The sequence below is a fragment of the Carassius auratus genome, chromosome 8 (genome assembly GCF_003368295.1).
Source record: "Carassius auratus strain Wakin chromosome 8, ASM336829v1, whole genome shotgun sequence".
Classification (NCBI taxonomy): Eukaryota; Metazoa; Chordata; class Actinopteri; order Cypriniformes; family Cyprinidae; genus Carassius; species Carassius auratus.
The window spans coordinates 13,926,435-13,951,855 of NC_039250.1; the positions used below are offsets into that span (position 1 = coordinate 13,926,435).

The 25,421-nt window shown below is 38.1% G+C and overlaps 1 protein-coding gene across 1 annotated transcript in view; it reads left to right on the plus strand.

Moving 5' to 3' along the window:
- Positions 1 to 1,913: 1,913 nt before the first annotated feature.
- LOC113107365 (adhesion G protein-coupled receptor A2) overlaps positions 1,914 to 25,421 on the plus strand; it is a 77,522-nt gene continuing 54,014 nt past the window's right edge. The window contains exon 1 of the mRNA XM_026269817.1: positions 1,914 to 2,780. Coding sequence (XP_026125602.1) covers positions 2,551 to 2,780 — 230 coding nt within the window. The 5' untranslated portion in view covers positions 1,914 to 2,550. The remainder of the gene's footprint in view (positions 2,781 to 25,421) is intronic.

Sequence of the window (25,421 nt, forward strand, 5' to 3'; positions counted from 1 at the left end):
TCCCTTTCCTCCTTTCCCGAGCTCTTTTTCAAACTTTTGAACATTTCTGCTGATGGGAGCATTTTTTTTTCCTCCATAGCAAATGCCTGATAACAAGATTTGAGTAGCAACTGAACAGACACACATTGTTGTTATAATAATGACAAACAGAATTGGCAAGAACTCTGGGACCTTCAAAATAAGCCTTAATCCTTCAGATTCCGTCTCTGTGGTTTTCTTTTGGTTCGTCTGAAGGTTAACCTCAGCCAGTCTGTGTATACTACATGCATGACACATGGCCATCTTCCACACATTTTGTCTTAGTGGGATCCGAGTGTTGAAATGTAATTGCCTGCCACACACTTTTTGGCTCAGCTTTGGAGATCACAGTTTGTTAAACAACTGGAGCATTTAAACCCATTTTTATTAATTCATAATCCAGCAGCAGAGTAGACAGTAATTGGTAAGGGAGGATATAGTTTTGAAAAAAGTTCAATCATGGTTCTAAAAAGGGAGCGTTAGTTTGTGCGGTTCAGTATGCTATTACATGTTTACAATACTGTAATAACATAGTAATAGGTAATGTGTAAGGCTCTGCTATAGTGTGGTCTTCATTTCCTCAGCCGTGCATTCATGTTGACACAGCTGTAAGTATAAGTCAAATACTGGTTTCGCTGGAGAAATGCTTACAATATGTGAAGATTGTGAAACCGTCCTACAACTGCTCACTTAAGTCAGCAATTCTGTTGTATTTGTTCTGTCTGAACCAAGAGAAACAAACTAAGAGGCGACTGTATATCTATCATTCTTGATGATCTGTTTCCTGGATGTATTACGTTTCTCCTCTTTGGTTCTCAGACCCCATGCGCTCTGTACACATCGCAGCCAAAGCCTCATTCAGGCTCCTATGGTCCAGTCGCACGCAAAGATCCAAGGAGGCACCGACAGCCGCAAGGACTGACCAGCTGGGTCATAGTGCCTGATATGTAGAGAGCATTAATGACATGACTAATGCCAAGTCCAAACACATATCTATTAGTAATATAAAGAGAGAAAGAGTTTTTAAAGAAACCTACCAAATGCTGCCATTCCTGAGGGAGAGGGATTCTTACAGTATTCCTCACATGTTGGTCATATAATTAAAACCTTTTCAAAGATGCTTTAGTTTTACTCTAGTTATCCATTTTCATCTGCTCTACCCCAGTGCTATTAAAAGTAGACCAAAATTCACGTTCAAAATTTAATTAACGGAAACTAACTTGACTCGATTAATATTTTAATAATTGAATCTTTTTGCACTTTAAAGAACATTTCATGAACTTTAAGCCATTAATGTCAATTATGAACCTTGTTTTTAAGAGTTAGTTGTCTAATACACCTGGCATTGTATATTACAAGTGTTGTTAGCAATTTGATAAATGTTTATGCTTTGGATCACCTAGTGTCTGCTAAATGCATAAATGTGAATGTACATATTTTTCTGAAAATATTGAGAAACAGATTTAAGAAAGACCTTATTGTGATTGTTTTTATGGATGTATTTTTATGAATTAAAATACTTTAAAAATAATATTTATTCCTGTGATGCAAAGTTGAATTTTCATCAGCTATTACTTCAGACTTCCATATATCCATGTATATCAACTTTTACTATTACTTATCTTTTTAATTTGACCTTGAGTGCATAGCAAAAATTCTAAAATAAACAATAGTTTATTAAATATTATGTAAATAGCTTTTGTATGAATGTTTTCCACAAATGCAAATACACTGTTCATTTTATTACTATAATTAATTTGAGTAGCATGATCTGGATACTGTAATGTAAAATCTTAGTGTTACCATAAATAGACTGATATTGGTGGCATTAAATTGGCTGCGCTAGGACCGCGCGGCTCCGGGAGAGGAATGTGCGCACTGAGGCTGGAGCTGAGTGTGAGTGTGACAGGATGGCAGAGGAAAAGCGCCAGAGTCCTGGAATTAAGATCGGGACCGTTATTCAAAGTCAGATTTCGACTGACACCACACGGACCCCGGAGCGCACCGGAGCCGCAGCGCGTCACGTTTGCTGATGCGCGACTGAGACTTTTTGACAAGTCAACTAGTATTCTTCTGTGAAATACACCAGGAAAAAGTATGGAAAACAGCTGCATTGAGGAATCGTAATTGCGGTGCGCTCAAAAGCACACTAGTTACAACTGCACTTTCGTTTAATAAGGAGACAGAGTGACATTTCTGCACGTCGCTCGTTTGCGCTCGTCACATGCGTAACGTTTTTTGTTTGTTTGTTTAAGTGCTCCTTCGATTTTATTTGGGATATGGAGGAAAGAAAATGCATGATGGAAATATGACATGATGGATATATTTTACTGCCTCAGTGACAGGAGTCCTGTCATGTTTTAACAGAAGTGCGAGTGTTGCAGTCTAACGTGGTGATCTCTCCGTTCACACTCGGAAAGGAATAACTGTGTTTCTCAGTATTGATATTTAAAAGTTATTATCAGCCAGAAAAGCTTGTGCCCTGATGTCATGGGCTGACCTGGGACCGGGCAGTTGAAAGTGTGGGGGACAATGTCGGGACCCTGCGTCCGCATCCCGTTTTGGGTTCGTGTGTTTGTCCTGCTGCTGCTTCACAGAGTCTCTGCAGGGTGTCCGGAGCTCCTTTCCAGCGGCTGCAGCTGCGCAGAGGACCGCGGTAAAGCGCACAGCGCGCCCGGAGCGCGGAGGAAAGTGAGCTGCGTTGGGAAGGAGCTGACTGAAACGCCCGAAGTCAGTCTGATCCCCAACAGGACCGTGTCACTGTGAGTATTTCATTCATTTACTCTCTTAAGCAACACCTTGTCAATGGTACAGCATAGCCTACGTATTTCATGAAAACAACAAATTGGCTGCTCGACTACAATGATATGACCAAGTCAATATAATTATATTAAGCTCATGCTTGTGTTACATTTGTGGCCCAAATCTTCACCACATAGTTTGTGCAGGAACTTAAACCCGTGTTTGTAGTGGGATCTGGAATGTGAAAATTCTCAAAATCACTAGTTTCAAGTAATTGATTTCAAACAAACTGTGAAGACGCAGGACTATAGCAAATGAGATTGCGGGAATTATTGATAGCACAATGATTTACAGTGGTATGGCGTTGATTATGTATATCTAGCATCTACCGTAAAAACAGCAAATGTGGCAGCAACACTGGGCATAAAGATGTAAACTGGCATACAAGACAAAGTTCTGACCATTTTATAGTGACTACAAGATCTTAATAGACAGCGGCTTTGAGCAGCTGTCAAAATGTAACTCTATACAGGGAGTCCAGGGGCAACTGTAACAGGTTTTACATTTCTCTTCACAACTCAGTGATTAATACAAATATATGTACCTTCTTTTGAAATAAGAAACATTTACATGTTACCGGGAACACATGATAGGATTAAAACTGATAGCATGAATGCACTGTAAGTCGCTTTGGATAAAAGCGTCTGCTAAATGCGTCATTTTAATTTAAACTTTAACTTTAATTTAATTTACAGTCAAATGAATATTCTTACATTAAGAAAGACTTAGATTAGTATTTGTTGGTAGGGGACAGGTGTTGCCCTTATTAAAATGAAATATAGTCTAAAAACAAATGATTAAGCAACTGTACTGTCAAATCAGTTCTATTGCACTGATTCTTTAAAATGCCAATAATGTGTGTTTAAAGGACAACCGATCATTTGATTAAATAATAACAATTTTCCATTCATTCATATGCTATTTCATAACTAGTTTTACAGTTAGCCAAAGCTCACAGCCGTATTACAATATTTTGTAGTAACTTGTGTACCAAGAACAGAGAATCTGTTTTTATGTGTGTTACAACTTTTTACCAACATCAGCATTTAAAGTAAAGACGTTTAGAGTAAAGCCATTTGGGTTGAATTCAAAGGCATTGGAACAGTAGACACAGAAAGAAAAAATATGGCTGTATTGAATATCTCACAAGAAGGACGAACACACACTACTTAGACACATTGTTTACATGCTGTACTACAAACTCTGCTCCTTTAGATTAATTTTCCTTCACTAAAAGATGAGAGATGAGGTGAGAATTATGATCAGACTGAAGCACTGAAGAGGAGCTTGTTGCAGAACTTAACGCTGATGTATTGTCAAAGGCCTGTCATTTTACACATGCCTTTCATCCAAAAGCAAAGGAGATGTGCTTCCTGAATGCATCCCTCCCACCTCTTTCCACACACACCCCTCACCCCCGCCCCAAGATCTGTGCACTTTAATGGCCGACCGTCTCCTTCCTTTCCCAGTGCTATAATATTCCAGTCTGTTCATAATGGACCATATTCGTGTTGTCTGTGCAGGAAGGAAGCTAAACCCACTCCAAAGTTTGGCTGTATCTAGTTATGACCTATTGTGTTATTACCTGTTAGTCTTGATGACTATTATAGTACTTGAGAGCAGGTCTGTGGGTGTTTGGGCGCCCGTACGAAATACTTGTCGGACAAAGTATGCACTTAATCCCAGTGTGAGACAAGGGAGATCAGTCTAAAGCTACGTGTATTTGTTTTGGTGAGGGGAGCGCCATTTTTCGTCTGTTTCTTGACATGGACGCCCGTGCAGCCGTCCAACATCTTTGGAAGTATCCAGGCTGAAAATTGGTGTGGAAAAGCAAGAATTAATCACTCTCCGACTCAGAACTCCTGCCTTCCAGTGATGCCCTTCTGCTCCCCTTCCCAGCGGGAGCAGAATTCGCCTGCACATGGCTGTCGTAAAAACATAAACATTAAAAGCACTCGAAACGCTGCGAACAAGCCCAGGAGAGGAGTATGCAGCCAGAGGATTGGTCCCCTCGGAGGAGGAGGCCCAGGGTAGCCAGGACTCCATTTAAAGAGGCTAGTGGCTCTGCTTAATAATCGCTCACATCTGCTCAACACATTGCCTCTGCGAAACCAGAGGAAATGGACTGAAAAAAAGATAGGAAGGGGGCAAAAGTAGGCTGGGTGGCAGACGACGGAGGCGGTTGGAGACCAGCTCACATGAGCCTTTTGCACCTCTTAACATCGTTTATTTGTTTTCCGAACATGTGGAAAGCACACCGTGTGGCACTTTTATGAGGCTTTGTGTGTTAGAAGTAGAGTATTCATAGTCTCCTGCCCCCCCGAAGGGAAAATGAGCAACGGTTAATGAAAATGCTGTGCTCAGCACTAGTTTGGTTGTGTGTTTTTCAGGGTAAGTCGATCCGACTGTTTCTCAGGATTTTCTTTTGACCTTTCTACATGCAGAGTGTTGCGTTAATGCTGTTGTTTTCGCTGACATTCCTTGGGATTGTCCAGACAGCATCCCAGGTGCGCTCTGGGATACATCATCTGTCTTTTTCCCGCTCATGCCTCTAGCTGCTCTCTAACTCACCAGGACTAAATGTTGGTATAAAATAGTTCTAGTAGAGGAGATCGGTGCCAAAGCCCTATGAGGAAATTCAGTTCACTCTGTGGCCATCTTGGCAACATTATCTGCTTGAATGGGAATACCCCCAAAACTGCTTGTTAAGATTTCATATTTCTAATCAGAGATGAAATCTGACAGTAATGTTGTCACACATTTAGTAAATCACGCAAAAAATGGATTGTTCTATTTCTACTCTGTCATAAAAAAAAAAATTCCTGTCGAGGACCCCGAGGCAATTCTTTTGACTGATCTGTTAATGGGTATTTTATTCAGTGCCTAATAGGATGCATTTGCACTGATTTGCACAGATTTTTGAATGAGCAGCTTACATTTTAAAAAATGTGACCCATATTCTGTATCTTCAAATACACTTTACACTTGGCAAAACAACTCAAGGTGGTTGTACTGACCCAGAAATGCATACATCTGAGCTGATGTCATTTGCCATCGTCACTTTTTCAGTGACAATCGACTTGCATTAACAGGTGTATCTGAAATGTCCACTTACATGGCAGAATCAACTGCCCATATTCAATTCATATCAGATTCATTTCCACACATGAATGATACCTGAAACCGATCTGAGAACATCGGTATCCATGTGTTTTTTCTTGCTTACATGTTCGTGAGTCATATCTGATGTATGCCACATGGAAGGAAAAAATGGAATTGGGTCACTTGAACCATGTAATGTAAATACAGCCAGAGTGCTAAAAGGAGGATGCATTTTTTGTAGGCCAAAACCTGGAAACAAGTAAGCATTGTACCACTTATTTAGCACAATTTTAATTGTCTTGCAATACTGCGTTACTCCATAAAAAAAGTAACTTATTGCATTACTTAATTTTTATAGAAAGTATTGCATTACCTTGCTTTTGCATTACTTTTTGTCCCCTGGGGTGGGCTTCCTTATTTATTTTTAATAAAAGAAAACCTGTAAAGGCCCTTTCACACCAAAAGTGGAATGCATAAGCCTCAGGCTAAAGGAAGTGCTTCAGCACACTTCACTCCCAGTTTCTCTCAACACGAGGACAGGTGAGGCGTCAGTGAATACATAGGAAAACAATATTAGTAACTCAGATATTTCAGATATTATTATACTCAGATATTTTCATTGTGTTCATAATAATCACACTAACTATTCAAACTCAAACTCTCCGGATTTTCTTTTTAAATATAGACTGCAAGAGTTGTCAGGTGTTGTTGAAGTCATGTGACTTTGATGTAGTTTGTAGCCTTCTTTTAGCTCTTTACTTCTGGTGCTTGTGTTAAGCGTTCTAAATTCATTAAAAAAAAATTAATTTTGAAGACTGTCACAATGAACAAAACATGTAAGAGTCATAAACATTTAATCATCACAGAGCTTATTTTCTGCAATAATCCAAAAGAAAAAAAACTTTTGGCTTTCTTTTAAGGGAACCAGGGTATACCAAAAAATATATATCATCACTGCAGCACCATATTAGAAATACGACAGAGTAATTTCATGATGTACTTTATGTCATCTGAACAATGCCAATCAAGAAGGACTTGATTAAATGGTTTTACGATTTATCTAATTCATTCTTCTATGAGTTGTCCTTCACCTTATACAGTCTCGTTCATTAGACAAAGAAAGGCAGCTAGGGATAATGCAATCAGTGTTTTGGTCATCACACAACAGAATATTCAGTACTGTATACCATATACATTTTTGTTTCAGAGTAATGTGACACTGAGAAACTCATTGATACAATCATTTTAGTTCTAACCATAAATAAGTGGTCATGTGTTCTGTGATCTGAGCGACTCCAGCTAAACGGACAGGTCTTAAGAGGTCAGAATGTGATTTCTGGGGTCAGTCATTTTGGTAAAGGTTATCTCTTGGACCAGCTGCAGGCCTGCAACACAACATCTGGCATTCCTCAGCTGATTAGGTTAGATAAGCAGATGGCATCCCTTCATCTGATTGGTGGAGATGGAGAAGGTGGGGAGTGACCTCAATAATTACCTAGAATCATATTCTCCTTCCTTATTGTTCATCCACTGAACGTAGCCTGAATAAGTCAGCGAATAATAGTGGTGCAGATAACACACATAAATCCAAATCCAGCTTTAGCGATATAAACTATCATTTAAATGTTTGGGATAAGTAATGCTTTTTTAAAGAAGTGTTTTATGCTCATGCAGGCTGCATTTTTTAAATCCAAAATACATTAAAGCAGGAATATAGTGAAATATAACTGCAATTTAATAGAACAATTTACTATTTTAATATATTTTAAACTGTAATTTATTCCTGTGATCCAAATCTGAATTTTCATCAGCCATTGCTTCAGTCTTCAGTGTCACTTAAATCCAGCAAGGATATATTAAATTGCTAAAAAGTGAAAGTAATGCCTTTAATTGTTTCAAATGATTTTGATTTTGAATTAAACGCTGGTCTTTTGACATTTTTATTCATCAGAGAATAAATTAAGCAGCGCAAAAAAAAAATAAATTAAGCAGCGCAACTGCTTCCAACAATGATCCTGAATGAGTATATTAGAATAAATCCTTAAGGATCATGTGACACTGAAGACTGGAGACTACAACAAATGCTAATAAGAAGACGTAAGTGGTATCAGGACACAACATGAGCTGGATTGAAACTTAGCACCCCACCGCTCAATGTGTTGGAGCACGTGTGCTAACCGCTAAGCCACGGCTCTAACCGATTCTTTACTCCCCAAGCTTCGCCTTTTTCAAAATATATTCAAAACTGTAAATCACCCGAAGTGCTCTGTTAGGAGCAGGAGAGATGCGGTTTGTTCATTGGCTGCTTCTAGTTGTGTGTCAAGCAGCTCGGCAGAGGATTTGTGGCAACACCTCCGTATTAGAGTTTAACTGCTTTGACCTCTGCGGGTAACTGATCGCTCTTTGTGCATGTGCGCGTTTGTGTTGTTTGATGGCGTTCCACACGTCAGCCTTTTCCAGGTTTCCATTGCATCCCAAATTACTCATAAATCCTGTCTGCATTAGCGTATACTGTTGGCATATACAAGTCATTTGGTGCTACTTAGTGGTATAAAGCCCAATATATGTATCATAAACGGCCATTTTTCCACTTTCTCCCCCTCTCTGCGCAAACACACCCTCTCTTTCCTCTTGCTCTCTTTCTCCACCCCTCTATCATGAGTTCATCCATACACAGTGAGTCTGAACCTAAATATTTAGCTGTCCTGGTAGGAAACTGCCATGCCTAAACTCTTTCCAGATGTGGGGGAGAGCAGTGCGCTGTTTAGAGCTAATTATGTGCGGCTGCACAGTGACTGAGTTGATAGAGGGGGAGGGAGACCGAGAGAGAGAGGAAGAAGGGAGAGAGAGGAGGTAAAGAAGTGGAAAGTGTGAAATAGAGGTAGAGATCAAGGAAAGACAGAAGACAAGAGAATGATATGGAGTCAGGGTGGGGGGGGGGGGCAGTAATTTTAGTTGAATGTTTGTTTATTTGTTGAGCAGGAATGAGATGGGAAAGAGTGAGAGAGTGGAATGAGAGTCTGGGTGTTGCTTCATGAGAGTGCACAAGTATTTATCAGATTATATAAATGTGTATAAATGTGTTTTTCTATTGTAATGTATTTTAAAATGCAATTTATTGCGGTGATGGAAAAGCGGCTTTTTCAGAAACATTAAGTCTTCAGTATCACTTGAGCCTTCAGAAATCATTCTGAAATACTTATGAATTATTACTGGTGCTCAGTAATTAATAATGGATCTTACTTACCTTTTGAATGTTTGTGTATAATACTTTCCACAAAATATTAAGCCACACAACTGTTGTAAACATTGATAATACTAACAAATGATTCTTGAGCAGCAAATCATTATGTAATAAATAATATAATCCTCTTTGTAGATTAAAAAGATGTTCTTGATGTTACATTATAGTTTCTTGTGATTTTGCAATGTCAAATAAAAATGTATTCTATGTAAGTTTGTCATATTCCTGTTTTTTTCTTTTTTTTCAAAATGTAATGGTTTCCTTTGAGACATGATTCACATTTTGCTAATGTCACCCAGGCCGTACGAAGTGAAGTGAAGTGACATAAAGCCAAGTATGGTGACTCATACCCGGAATTCGTGCTCTGCATTTAACCCATTCAAAGTGCACACACACAGCAGTGAACACACACACACCGTGAACACACACCCAGAGCAGTGGGCAGCCATTTGCCATTTATGCTACGGTGCCTGGGGAGCAGTTGGGGGTTTGGTGCCTTGTTCAAGGGCACCTCAGTCTTGGCATTTAGGGCTGAGAGAGAGAGCGCTGTACATACACTCCCTTACATTTCCTGCCAGGCCAAGACCCAAACTCACAACCTTTGGATTACAAGTCTGAATCTCTAACCATTAGGCCACAACATTCCCTGGAAGTTTATGGATACAATTAACCGGTCACACTTTAGTTTGGGGCCCAATTCTCACTATTAATGATTAACATAATTTGCTGCTGTGACGAGTCAGCTGCCTCCTCCCTGATTATCATCAGCACACCATCCTAAATCTTCACAAGGCTCCCCACAGGAGTGGGTGTGTGAGAGAGGGTGGATCAGCACTGGATCAGTCAGGGTTGGCGGCGTGTGATGGGGCACACCTGATGTGCATGGAGCCTCATCACCGCCGCGGTTTTAAAGCCCAACGTGCCTCTCCTCGGGAGACCAGTCTCTTCTCTGTGCATGCACATTGGTGTCCTCGTGGGTCCAGGAAGGGTGCGGCGAGGGATTCCCACGCCACCAGAGATGTGAGCCGCCGGACTCGTGATCTGGAATGTGATGAGTCAGCTGTCACGAGTCACACTGGTGTCCTCATGGGTCGAGGTAGGGTGCGTTGAGGGATTCCTGTGCCACCAGAGATGTGAGCGCCGCGGGCCCAGGAGCAGGATGTGGCCGCTAGAAGGAGCCGCCGCCGGTCCAAAGAGGGGAGCGTGTGCGGCCACCAGACACCGCCCCTTACCTGGACCCTTCCTCCATGAACACTGCCCAGCCCTCACGAACCCCGCAGCATGACGTGGACACCAGATCCCCTTTTTGTTTTGGACACTCTGCCCCTTTGGCTACGTTAATTCCCTCCTTTTGTTTTATTTTCTGTTAATTAAGGGATCTAAAATATGGTCAGAATGAGTTATTAATTTGTGCATTTAACAGTGAGAATTGGTCCCTAAAATAAAGTGTTACCAATAATCCAATAGTCTCAGCCTCAGACGTCACTCCCACAGACTACCCACACCATGTTCACTGAACATCTGATGCATATTGCACACTAAACTGAATATACTTTAGCTTTTTATCAGCTGCACATTCTCTCACATCTATAAAGGAAGATCAAGTAAAGTACCTCTCCGATAATAAAGGTAATATACTGTAGGTAAATATAATGCAGGTAAATATGAAAGTGACATAGCAGCCATTTAGTCTTGTATTCGGATCACCCAAATTGCTGGTGGACACTAAAAGGTGGAGAGACGTACTCCAATGGGATGTGTAGTTTAGTACTTACATATAAATAATCCCATGTAAATAATCTGTGTTTATTTTTTAAGAAAGGTCAAAAGGATAACATCTCAGATGTGTTTCATTTAAATTGTTGTGACATTATCTGATTTATTTGATAAAATAGCCAACAGAGCCTTTTAGTGTTATAACAGACTTATAAAACCACAATCGACTCTTCTAATGCTAACTGTGGTATTGGGGGAGGGGGATGTTCATTCTAAGGTGTATTTGATTGGTCAAATTAGAGTACAAGCCCCTGCAAACAAGATGAGTCCTGAATATTTTTGGTCTATTTCCTGTAAAAGGCCTGTACATTTTTAACATTTACTACTGAAAGAATTGTCCACCCCCCAGTAGTACACTCGCATGTAATTATTTTTCTAGTAGTACACTCGCATGTAATTGTTTTAATTTTTCCTTAATAGTACACTAGAACGTAGGGATAGGTTTTGTTTACATTTTATCGATACCAATACCAAAAAAGGTGCTGTCATGACTGGCATTTTAGTGTATGGACGCTTCGGGTGGACGCACTCTGAATAAACACATATTAGAACAGCACTCAAATAAAATGTTTCACCTGCAAGGCCTTAAGCACACGTAAATAATGTACTTTGGGTTGGCGCAGTGGATAAGACACATGCCTTTGGTGTGACCCCTGTTTCACACCGCAAGCGTGAGCGGCGTCCATGTTAATCAATGAGTGCATTCACACCGGGACCAGGAGCAGCCCATGAGCATCAAGCAGGAGCGTCGCGTGAACAGCAGTGAAGCGGGAGTTTCGGCGTCCGGTCTATTTTTGCTGTGGTGCTCACGCTCAATTAAAGTGAAAACACACTTTTGATGGAAAAATAAATATGATTTCACACAAAACTTGTTCAAAATGCACAGAATAAGCATGTCAAGAGTTTTAACAACAACGACAATGTCTAGTGTTTTAACAATTATGCCAGATAAGAAAATTAAGTATAACAAATATGTATTTACCCATTTAAACTTTTTAATTATTCATTTTGGGTGAAAGTATGGTGTATTGTTATAAAAACAAATGTTGAAAGAATTATACCCATTGTTTGAAATGGTTCTACTGTCTGCCAAACACACTTTGCAGCCGCTGCTGTGATGCTGTACTTATACGCTTCCAGTGTGAATACTGGCAAGAGTCTGCTGCTGCAGTGACGATGTAGTTGCGCGGACGCGCTGCTCGCGCACCGCTCACGCTGGCAGTGTGAAACAGGGGTGAGAGACCCTAGTTCGAATCCACTGTGAGTCACCAATGTGTCTCTGAGCAAGACACTTAACCCTTAGTTGCTCCAGAGGTGTGTGACCTCTGACATATATAGCAATTGTAAGTCGCTTTGGATAAAAGCATCAGGTAAATGTACTTTTGTGATTGCAAATAAGTGCACTGTCTCATGAGTGTAACTCTACCACTGAATTTACATTTGATGTGAATGTGTATCACGAGTTCCATTTGGAGCTAGAGCCATGAGACATAATACAGATCATTGCTTGAGATAGATTTTGTGTTTTGCAAGTCACTTCACTATTAAACTAATGCATATACTGTATTGCATCTGACACTGGTGTCAGTTAGTTTTGTCACCCTTGCAACAATTACTGACTGCATGCACACACATACACACACACACACACACACACACACACACACAGCAAGTGTGCTGGATATAACACGCACGTCGAGCAAACATCAGCCACATATTTCAGTGAAGGGAAATGAGAAGCAGTAGATCTAATTCATCATTAACATTGAAATGCAAATACATCCACATTAGATCAACGAGAATGGACACCGACTAAGGCCGGGTTCACACCGCAAGTTTCAGTAGAGCAGAAGCAGCGCGTTAGCAGCAGGTAGGCAGAGCAGAAGCAGCGCGCGCCTATTTTGCTTTCACACCGGCAGCGGAGGCAGCGCGCAACTGAACAGCAGATTTTGGTCAGAGTGCTCTATAATGGGTACGTTCGCATTGCTTTATTTCCCATTTAAAATACATTTAAATAAAAAGACTAGGCAAGAAACTTCTTTAATTAATAATTTAATTGTTACTTTTGTTGGATCTTTGTTTTGCTGTCTTTGTTTTCCGTGCAGTACGTGTTGTTGATAGAAGAAAGGCCATCGCGCTATATTTGTTATTAAGGAGACTAAAAAGACCCAGACTTTGGGTTCATCCCATTAACCAACGTAGGAGAGAACACGGTGCATATTACCATCTTGTCACTGGGTTTGTTTGCAATCAAATTTACCAAAAAACACCCTGAAAACCAATTTAATAAACGATTTTCAATTATGTGTATTGTAAATGGTTCACAGCCTTGACTTCCTGCTCATTTTGAAATCAGCATTTACTTGTTTATTATATATGCATGTATCACCTGCTTTTGTTATTTGTGTGCTTATGTGTAATTTAGAAATTGTAAATAAATGGTTCCAATTGAATCAATTTTTAATCAAATATTGAGTTGTTTGCTCGTGTGCCAGCGAAAGCGTCAAAAACACTATAAAATTAATTACCATCTGCAATAAGAGCCGCTGCAACTTCATCCCATGCTTTTTCCTTCTCCTGCAAGTCTTTATAAAGTACATTGTGTGGATCATAAAGAACTTGATATTTCTCAACTTCCACAATGAGACGAGTGTCGTCCATTATTGTCTTTCCAGGTGCACTCTGAAGACCACCGCCTGTGACACCACGTGCTGTTGTTTATGATTGTTAGCACGACATCCGTTCTTCTGCCAATACATAGGCCTAGTTAAAAGAATAGGACAACTACTAATAATAAATAAATCTCCAAGGCTAAGCTAGCAATATAAATTATTTAAAGTTGTTTTTGTATTTCGGCAAAAAAAGTCTATTTTTGGATAGAACTGTAAGTACTTTAACAGATTTTGTAAAAAAAAAAAAATATAGATTAAAAATAAAATTATAATAAAAAATAGAAAAAATATGTGGTTTTAAAATATCATACATTTTTTATGTAATTTGCTAAGAACACAGTAGATATCATTAATGCAAATTTTGGGCAAATTTTCGTTTAAGTACATGTGTATTTTGGCCATGATCATGATCATTTTGGCCATGGTCACTTTATCTTCTATACATATTTTTTTTATATTAATTTCCTTTTCGTAACATACTCTAGTTCTTGTTAAAACACCCTAGATGTGCTTTTTTTTGTGCAGTTAGAGCACTTTTTGTGTGAAATCATATTTATTTTGTCCATCAAAGGAGTACTTTCACTTTAACTGAGCGTCAGCAGCGCTGCAAAAATAGACACAGCGCCGAAACGATCGCGGCACTGCTGCTTCTGCTCTGCTTCTGCAACGCTCTGCCGCGCAGCTTCTGCGTGCGGTGTGAACGCTCTCATCTGTTAACATAGGCACCGAAAAAAATACGCGCTGCTTCTGCTCTGCTGCAGCTTGCGGTGTGAACCCGGCCTAAGGCAAAACTGAGAGTATTTGTAGGGGGGCAAGCAATAGAACTAATGAGTTAATAAAACACAGGTGAACAAAATGCCAATTATGAGGCAAAGTAAAACTAGGTCACATGGGAACAGACTTACAGAAATGTGACAGTTCCCCGCACCGTAACATATTCCAACTGAGGAAGGGGGGGTGGGGGCTCAGAATGAGGGTGTGGAACAGAAGAGGGCCAGAAACAACAAGAGTCCAAAAAGATAGTCCGTGGTGGAGTGGAGGGTGGGAGGAGCCAAGGGGAGGCCAGGAGCAGAGGCCAAGGCAGAGCAAAAGGTTCAGGCGACCAAGGCGGAGGCAGGGGTCCGGAGCCTGACAGAGCTGGAGGGATGAGGGAGTCTGGTGGAGCTGGTGAGATGACGGGCCATTGTGGAGACAAGGGAGCTAAAACCCAAGGCTAAGCCGATGGGTCAAATAATAGTGGTGGAGTCCAGGGCTCAGAGGATGGAGGCGGGACAGGGGATCCTCATGCCAAGGCGCAGCTGGAGACTGGAAGTCCTGAGATGGATCAGAGCGCCCAGATGTCACTGACTGAGGGTGAGCTGAGGGACTGACAGGCACTGGCAGGCACCAGCGGAGATAGGGCTGAGGAACTGGCTGGTTTAAGAGACGTGGGAGAGGGAGGCTGGGAGGGCACACAGGAGGACTTTAACTGGGCGTAACCAGCGGAGACACAGGAGATTCAGAGCTGGGCGGAACCAGCAGAGACACAGGAGAACTGAGTAATGCCTCCCCAACCAGTCTATTAAATCCATCAGGAAAATGTCCACAAGTTCCTAATAGTACTTCCCAGAAACTGGCTGAAGCTCACCCTCAGCTGCGGGAGTGTTGGCGGGGCTTCCCTCCAAGCCCTCAATCTCCACCACAAAAAATTCCCTCGGAATGGACGATGTTGCCGGCTCATGCACTTGGTTAGACGGTCCAAAAGGGTCAGGCTCTGGGGTGATGATAAGTTTATTAGCGGTGATGTGCGCTGGCTCACATGTCACGGCAGGCTCAAGCTCTTCGTCTGTGGTGGGCTCTGGCAATAGCTCTGTGCAGGATGACGGCTTGCTGGTCTCTGGTTTGGGAGTGGGAATGGAGATGTCCTCACCAGCGGGGCAGATGAAGATGTATAGTCCATTATTCTCCAGCACCCACTCCACACATGCGGCGAAGTTGTCCGCTCTGCTCCAGGCATAAAAGGGCAACACTGGAATTGTCCATGATGACAGATGGATTAGGAAAAAAGGGGAAAAAAAACTGTAGTAGGTTTGTTTTTTCTGTTATGGGTTGGTGAGGTACAAACGCACAAGGACGAAGGAGATCAAGCATGTAATGTAATTGTTTTGGGGGGCAGCTGTGGCCTAATGGTTAGAGAACTGGACTAGTTACCAGGAGGCCGCCATTTTGAGTCTCGGTGCTGGCAGGAGTTGTAGGTGGGAGGGAGTGAATGAACAGCGCTCTATTCCACCCTCAATACCCATGGCTGAAGTGCCCTTGAGCAAGGCACTGAACCCACAGTTGCTCCCCGGGTGCTGGATCTATAGCTGCCCACTGCTCCAGGTGTGTTCATGGTGTGTTCACTTCTCACTGCTGTGTGTGTGTGCACTTCGATGGGTTAAATGCAGAGCACCAATTACGAGTATGGGTAACCATACTTGGCAAATGTCACAACTTTCACTTTCACTTTTTTCTAGCAGTACATTAGCATGTAATTTTTTAGTAGTACACTAGCATGTATTTTTTTTCTAGTAGTACACTAGCATATAATTTTTTTTTTCTAGTATTATACTATCATACAATTGTTATTTTTCTAGTAGTACACTAGCATGTAATAGTTTTTTTTCTAGTAGTACACTACTGTAGCATGTAATTTTTATCCTAGTAGTACACTAGCATATAATTGTTTTTTTTTCTAGTAGTATACTAGCATATAATTTTTTTTTATAGTAGTACACTAGCATGTAATTTTTTTCTAGTAGTACACTAGTATGTAGTTTTTTTTCTAGTAGTTCACTAGCATATAATTGTTTTATCCTAGGAGTACACAAGCATGTAATGTAATTGTTTTTTTTCTAGAAGTACACTAGCATGTTATTGTTATTTTTCTAGTAGTACAATAGTATGTAACTGTTTTTTTTTCTAGTAGTAAACTAGCATGTAATGTAATTGTTTTTTTTTTCTAGCAGTACACTAGCTTGTAATGTAATGGTTATTTTTCTAATAGTACACTAGTATGTAATAGTTTTTTTTCTAGTATTACACTAGTGTGTAATTGTTTTTTTCTAGTAGTAAACTAGCATGTAATGTTATTTTTTTTCCAGCAGTACACTAGCATGTAATGTAATTGTTATTTTTCTAGTACTACACTAGTATGCAATTGTTTTTTTTTCTAGTACTACACTAGTGTGTAATTGTTTTTTTTTCTAGTAGTACACTAGTATGTAATAGTTTTTTTCTATAAGTACACTAGCATGTGATTGTTTTTTTCTAGCAGTACACTAGCATATCATATTTTTTTAGTTGTACACTAGCATGTAATTGTTTTTTTTCTAGTATTAATACACTAGCATGTAATTTTTTTCTAGTAGTACACTAGCATATACTTGTTTTTTTTCTAGTATTATACTATCATACAATTGTTATTTTTCTAGTAGTACACTAGCATGTAATAGTTTTTTTTCTAGTAGTACACTACTGTAGCATGTAATTTTTATCCTAGTAGTACACTAGCTTATAATGTAATTGTTTTTTTCTAGTAGTACAGTAGCATATAATTTTTTTCTCTAGTAGTATACTAGCATATAATTTTTTTTTTTTTTTTTATTGTAGTACACTAGCATGTAATAGTTTTTTTCTAGTATTAATACACTAGTATGTAATTTTTTTCTAGTAGTACACTAGTATGTAATTTTTATCCTAGTAGTACACAAGCATGTAATGTAATTGTTTTTTTTTCTAGAAGTACACTAGCATGTTATTGTTATTTTTCTAGTAGTACAATAGTATGTAACTGTTTTTTTTTTCTAGTAGTAAACTAGCATGTAATGTAATTGTTTTTTTTTTTCTAGCAGTACACTAGCTTGTAATGTAATGGTTATTTTTCTAATAGTACACTAGTATGTAATAGTTTTTTTCTAGTACTACACTAGTGTGTAATTGTTTTTTTCTAGTAGTAAACTAGCATGTAATGTTATTTTTTTTCCAGCAGTACACTAGCATGTAATGTAATTGTTATTTTTCTAGTACTACACTAGTATGCAATTGTTTTTTTTCTAGTACTACACTAGTGTGTAATTGTTTTTTTTCTAGTAGTACACTAGTATGTAATAGTTTTTTTCTATAAGTACACTAGCATGTGATTGTTTTTTTTCTAGCAGTACACTAGCATATAATATTTTTTTAGTAGTACACTAGCATGTAATTGTTTTTTTTCTAGTATTAATACACTAGCATGTAATTTTTTTCTAGTAGTACACTAGCATATAATTGTTTTTATCCTAGTAGTACACAAGCATGTAATGTAATTGGTTTTTTTTCTAGAAGTACAGTAGCATGTTATTGTTATTTTTCTAGTAGTACAATAGTATATAACTGTTTTTTTCTAGCAGTACACTAGCATGTAATGTAATTGTTATTTTTCTAGTAGTACACTAGTATGTAATTGTTTTTTTCTAGTAGTAAACTACCATGTAATGTAATAGTTTTTTTTTGTAGTAGTACAGTAGTATGTAATAGTTTTTTTCTATAAGTACACTAGCATATGATTGTTTTTTTTTCTAGCAGTACACTAGAATATAATATTTTTTAGTAGTACACTAGCATATACAGGAATTGTTTTTGTGTTTTTATCCTAATAGTGCACAAGCATGCAATGTAACTGTTTTTTTTTCTAGTAGTACACTAGTATTTAATTTTTTTTCTTATTATTGACGTTATTATTGATAATTACTTATTATTAATAAGTAATATTAATATTAATGCTGCCAAATTATTAATCGCATCCAAACAGTATATATTTTTTAAATGTTTACATTTATACATTTAAATATAACTATTCTTATATTTTATATTATATATAAATATTTAATATATAAAACATTTTCTTAAATATATACATGCATGTGTGTACGCAGTATGTACATGTAATATATACTGTATATGTGTATTTATATATGCATAATAAATATAAACAGTATACACACATATATTATGTCAACAAAAACTTTTATTTTGGATGCGATTAATGACGATTAATTGTTTGACAGCACTAATTAGTGTTTATTCCACAGATCAGTGTTGGTTCGATGATCAAGGCCATCTTTTTTCAGTAACAATGGGCGTAAGTTTTATTGACACAGTTGTGTTGTGCCAGTTGTTCGGTATGATCATTTCTTTAAATTTAGCTGACACTAATCTCTCCCACACAGCCAAAGTGCACACACTGTGTTGCTCTCCATCTTTAACTGTAAAACTGTACTAATGTTTTGACAGTTACACACCATATAGCGATTTCTTGACTCAGTGTTGATGCAACAGTCGTAAATTCAATGTTTGTTCAATGTTGTATCAGCATTCTCTTGCTTAGAATTGAGGCGCTAGTGTGCTTGGGTGTTTTCAAAGGCTGTAAGAATGTGGGTGTGAGCTGAATCGGCTGTCGTATATGTGTGTGTGAGTGTTTAGCAAGCTGTTTTGGGATGCCAACGATTCCAGCTTCATTGGTGACCCCCTACAGACAGCTGCAGTGAGTATGTGTGCCTCTGTCCGTCTGTGTCTAGTTTTCCAGTACTGACATGATGAGCTTGGAAACAGGAACTTTATTGTGTTGTGCAATCATAACTGAGCATCTGTATGGATGTATGCTCTTGATTCTTCTTGAGGTCAGAGTGTGATGAGAGGGGAGCGTGTTTTGAGAAACCTTCCTGACAGACATCCGGGGAATTGTGTGGAGGGGCGTCCTCGAAACGGCGGCATTCCAGGAGGGTTTATTTTTGTGGGAAACGGCGACAAGAGTAGAGGAGGGAAAGGGAGGGAATGACTGCACGTGTTCTGAGAAGAGGCGGCGGTCCGCAATAAATCAAAAAAGCAAACAAAGTCCCAGACACAGGATACCGTGAGCCTAACCCATCACACCTGCTCCTGCCACACACGCCTTGACCTCTGACCTCCATCCCTAACATCTGGGTAGAAGTCGCTGCTCTTTCAGAGGAAGAACTTTCTCAGTTGGATCATCAAGCAGTTGTGTGTGCTGTGTTTATTTTTGTGACCACTTCGGATGGGAATTTGCGGACGAAAAATCCCCCAGCAGTGTCGTGTTCAGCTGAGAGCGAGCGAGAGAGAGATGCTCCTCCCGGCGCACAGCGGGAATCTCTGTTTGGATAGTTTTTCCTTTCACTCTACTTGTCTTAACTGACTCCAAGAATGGTTGAACTCTCGCTCTCTATCTCTCTCTTCCTCCTTCCCTGTCCACAGACTCTCGTTCTGATCTCATTTCTTTCTTTAGTCATCTGTGTATATCTCAGTCTTCAGCTGTTCCCCTCTATTGGGGGCTTGTATCTCACAGATGTGTGCTCATGTATTGGCGTTGCAGTTTGGATTTTGATTCATCTCATTGACTCAGATCTTTTGAGTCCATTCACCATTCACAGATTTGTTGGCCCTTTCTGCAGGTGTCAATGTTATTACAGAAGAAATGAATAAAATGTGCTTTGCTAGAATCAAATAAATCATTCACTCGGCCATTTGATCACAAACAAGACATATCAGACTTGTAAAACATTAGTACACTTAAGCATACTTTTAAGAAGAGTACTTATTATGGAAATAATATACATAGGTGTGAACTGATATTTTAGATCACTTTTGGGCTCTCACCCAGTTGCCCGTTGATGGCAACATTGTTCCTAAGAGTGCTTTTTGACCAACTTAATTTGGATTTACAGTATATATAATTTCATAATTCTATTACAGTGTACTACCGAATGTAGTGACAAGCATGAATAATAAACTAAAATACACTTTAATGTCATTTCTATTGAAACTTGTATATCATGTATTTAAATATATTTGTAATTGCACATTTGTAATGAAGTTGCAATTTATTACATTTAAAATCCGTATATTAATGTATTATCAAATAACACTCTTTGGTTAAAATTGATCATCTTTAAAGCTTGTCACGAGATTACCAAATATAATGATTTAAGTAATGTTTTTAAGTACACTTAGGTGACCCCTACTGTACCTTTTATTAATAATATAATCTCTACAAGTATGTTTAAAAATATATATATATATACTTTTAAGATTGAAATACACTACAAGTGCACATTAAACACATTAAAAATGCTAGAAAATGTCTGGTATTGGCAACATTTCTACCTTTGTTGGATTATGTAGATATACTATATATGAATGCCCCAACACATTACTTAAAAAAAACTTCATATAGTTTTCCATAGTGCCTTACGTTTTATTACTGGTCGTAGCTATCAAATTGGTAATTGGTTTAATTGGTATAGTTTTATTCATAAGTCGATTTGAAGTCTTAATCCAAATTGTTTGTCTTTCAACTTCTCGAAATTCCAACGGCGGCTACAAACTCCACTTAATGATTTGATGCATCTCAAAGTTTCTAGGGTTCGAACAGAGATAGGGAAAAAAAAGTTTTACATCTAATGTCGCCTCCTCTTGTAATTACCTACAGGATACCCTAAAGCTCACCATGTTACAGTCACTAAATGAATTTAAGATACTTTTAACAAATTACATGTTTAATCCTTTATCCTTAAATCCTTAATGTTTAATACGTGTTTTTTATGTTTTTGTTGTATATTGTACAACTGTATACCTTTACTATTTGTTGCTGCCTTCTTGGCCAGGTCACTCTTGTAAAAAAGATTTTAATCTCAATGAGTTTTAACCTGGTTAAATAAAAGAACTGAACTCAAAAAGGGTGAATCGTTCAGTTCATTCATGAACAAGATTGCTCCTCATCTCTTTCGGACTCAAATCACCAACTGGTTCTTTAATTATTGAGTAAGTCAGTTTATTAGATCTTGTTGTTGAATGCCATTGGTTAATGCCATAGTCACTTTTGATTGCAGGAGAGCAGTTTGTTCACACGTGTCAAGAGACTGATAATTTAAGAAAAGTTTGTTCACTTCATCAATTGGTTCCAAGAAACAGATTTGTTTACAAACAAATTTCAATTCAATTAAATTCAAGTTTATTTTTTGCTTTTTTTAACGGTACTAATCATTGCAAGGCAGCTTTACAGAAAATTAAGTTTCTACAATATTTAGTAGGTTTGAAGTCTATAACATTATAGCAAAATTTGGTAGTTCTGTATGTTGTTTCAGGGTTAGCATCCTCTGAGGTCCTCTGAGGGGGTGACATCATCTCTTCTCAGGTGTTCTGGACACAGACTGAAGCTTGTGTAAAGCCTAGTTACCAGGGATGTCAATAATTGTCGTAGCTGCTGTTCCAACCAATTTATTAGTTTATTAGTTATAAACCAATTTATTAGTTATAAATTAATTCGTTTAAACCAAGCTAAAGAATAATAATGGACATTTGATCAGATATAACTGCAGTCCAAAATTATGAGATGCATTATTCGAATGCTTGGCGAAAGAGATGTGTTTTTAATCTAGATTTAAATAGAGAGAGTGCCTCTGAATGCCAAACAATATCAGGAAGGCTATTCCATAGTTTGGGAACCAAATGTGAAAAGGCTCTACTTCCTTTAGTGGACTTTGCTATCCTAGGTACTACCAAAAGTCCAGAGTTTTGTGAAGAATACTGTTTTTGTAATATGGGGATATAGTTTTCAAAAGACAAGTTGCTGTCTAATATAAAACCCAGAATATTGACTGTAGAGGAAGTAACCGTACAATCCGTCTAGTTGCAAATTGTAATCTATGAAATTCTGTGTACTGTTTTCTGGTCAAATAAGTCATATCTCTGTCTTACCCAAATTTAATAGGAGAAAATTATTGGTCATTCAATCGTTTACATTTTTTAAATACACTCTGTTAGCTTAGATACTTTTTAAGTTTCATCTGGTCTCGTTGAGATATACAGTATAGTTGAGTATCATCAGCATGACAGTGGAAAATAATCCAGTATTTTCTAATAATATTACCAAGGGGCAACATGTATATTGAAAATAGCAGAGGACCTAAGACAGATCCTTGTGGAACTCCATACTTTACTGGTGATAAATGAGATGACTCCCCATTTAAATAAACAGAATGGTAGCAATCTGACAAGTAGGATCTAAATCATCTTAGAGCCTGCCCTTGAATACCTGTATAGTTTTGTAATCAATCTGAGTATGTCATGATCTATGGTGTCGAATGCAGCACTAAGATCAAGTAAAATTAGCAATGAGATGGAGCCTTGATCTGACGCAAGAAGCAAGTCATTTTTAATTTTAACAAGTGCAGTTTCTGTGCTATGATGGGGTCTGAAACCTGACTTAAATTCTCCATACAGGTCATTTTTTTGAAGGAAGGAGAACAATTGAGCAAACTCAACTTTCTTTGTTATCGGTTTAGATGCAGTGATACATTTATTTAATTCTTCCTGTCCTATAGTTGTAAAGCACTGCAGTTTATCTTTGGGTTCGATGGATGAAACTGAATCTACATTTATTATTGTATTTCTGATGTTATTTATTTTATCAGTGAGGAAGTCATTAAAATTAAACATTGAGGGAATATTTAAATTGGGTGTCATCTGGTTATTTGTTAATTTAGCCACTGTGCTTAATAAAAACCTTGAATTTTTTTGGTTATTTTGTTTGTAGATATGCTCGGCCATGTCTATAGCTGTCTATAGCTGGACATATTGTTTTTCCACGCTATTCTAAAAACCTCCAAGTTATTTTTTCTCCATTTGAACTCAAGGCAATGAGTATCTTTCTTGAGAGAGTGGGTATTACTGTTATACCATGGCACAGTTCGTACAAAACACCACTGTTACTATACACAGAACTGTAAGTGTGAATGTGCATGCGATTTACTTAATCAGTCATTGTGGTAGCAACAGTAAAATTGTATCATCTTTCTTAAAGCACGATGGTTTGAGAGAACGTTTTGTGGCTATACATTGTGTGGTGCTATAAAATTCTTTGTATCTATAAATGACAATTTAAATGCAATACTGAAGTTTTTTTCTTACAACACCAATGATATCTGAACGGCAGTACATAAAAATTGGAACAGTGCCTGAAATGATCATTTTAGATTATCACAAGTAACAATTGTAACAAAAACTATTAAGAAGGGCATGAAAATGGCAGCTTGAGTCACCTTAAACCTTAAAGTTTGAATTATTGCACATTTGTATTGAAGATTGCATATTTTTTGCTTCACATAAGGCTTCACAACGGTTAGGGTAAAACGTGTGGACAGAAAAAAAATGTTTATTACAATGTCCTGTTGCTTTTACATCATATTAAATCCATAGCATTCCTTTTAGCACACATATCTTTTCTCTTACATTGTTATTCAAGTCTAATGCACAAAAAACACCACAGAGCAGCAATTGTTTGTTGTCCTCCACTTGACCAGTGGCCTGTACATAATCATAAGCAAAGGTCCAGATCCTTTGTGTTTACAATGAGATCATCCAGGATCCAAACTATCTTGTTATCTAAATGATCTTGTTATCTGGGTCAAACCATGAACACACACTAACACACAAACACCACACAGACCAGTTCCCAAGAGTACAGCACTTTTTCATCTGCGATATGACTATGATGGTGGCCTTGCGTGGTTAACATTGTTTAGAAATAATTGTGCATTCCAAAGACAGCGATTAACATTCACTATACAGTACTACTGAAGTAGCTAGTAGCATTTCTAAAAGCCTGTTGGTCAACCAATCCACGCATGTTGCTCTATTTACAAATGCACTCTATCTTTTTATGGTTACTTATGGTCATATTTGGTACTCTGCATGGACTGGGTTTATGCACATATGTATTTTCTGTTATAGTGTGTGTGCGTGTGTGTTTGTGTGTACGAGAAGGGCGTTCGTGGCTTCAGTTCCCAAAAATAGTGCATCATCTTCTTCTCCATAATTAGAGAGTGTTTATAAAACCCAGATTTTAATTTTAGGCTGTGGAAAAGCCCAACATATGCACACAAACACACACACATACATGCACCCACTTGCTCTCTCTCTCTAACACACACACACACACACACACAGACACACGTGTCCCAAACACAGTCTGTAATTTTGAAGTAAGCAGCAGCTTGTGGACCGCTGGATTTTCTGGCCATCAAGGGTCACTCTTAAACACACACTCACTCTCACAAACAGATATTTAACGTCGCCGTTCTGTTTGCAATTCCCCGCAGTATTGAAAGTGAAGACTGTTTTCCCTTCTTTGATTGTGAGATATCTTAGATCTTTATTGGAGTGGCAAATGAAAGGCAAAACTGGTTAATATAATTCATTTAACCATTATCTTAGTAAAAGTAATGTAATGCATTACTTGAAAAAAGTCATTTAATTACATAACTTGTGTTGCTTTCAGTTTGTTAAATCATCTTAGTTTTACCCCTTTCTCTCAGTGTTGTGTGTAATTAGTTACTAAGTAATTAGTTACTGTAATTTAATTACTTCTCCCTTGAAAAAGTAAAGTAAGGGATTACTCTTATTTTTTTTTTCAGCAATTTATTTACAGTTACTTCTTATGTAACCGAACTCAATACTGTGTATGGACTGTAGAAAATGTATATACAATACAATAGTGGATTTAACATCAAAATTTAAAGTCTAACCTTAAAATGCATGCCTTTTAAGTACTCTTCTTACTTTAATTAAAAAGAATATTCGTAACACTTTAGTGTCCAATTCTCACTATTAACGAATTGTTTATTAACATGAATATTACTTGGATATTGGCTGTTTAATATTACTTTAAAAACATTAATGTCTTTTTTTGCAAGACTTTATTCTAAATCCTTAATCCTTACCCAATTCTTAAA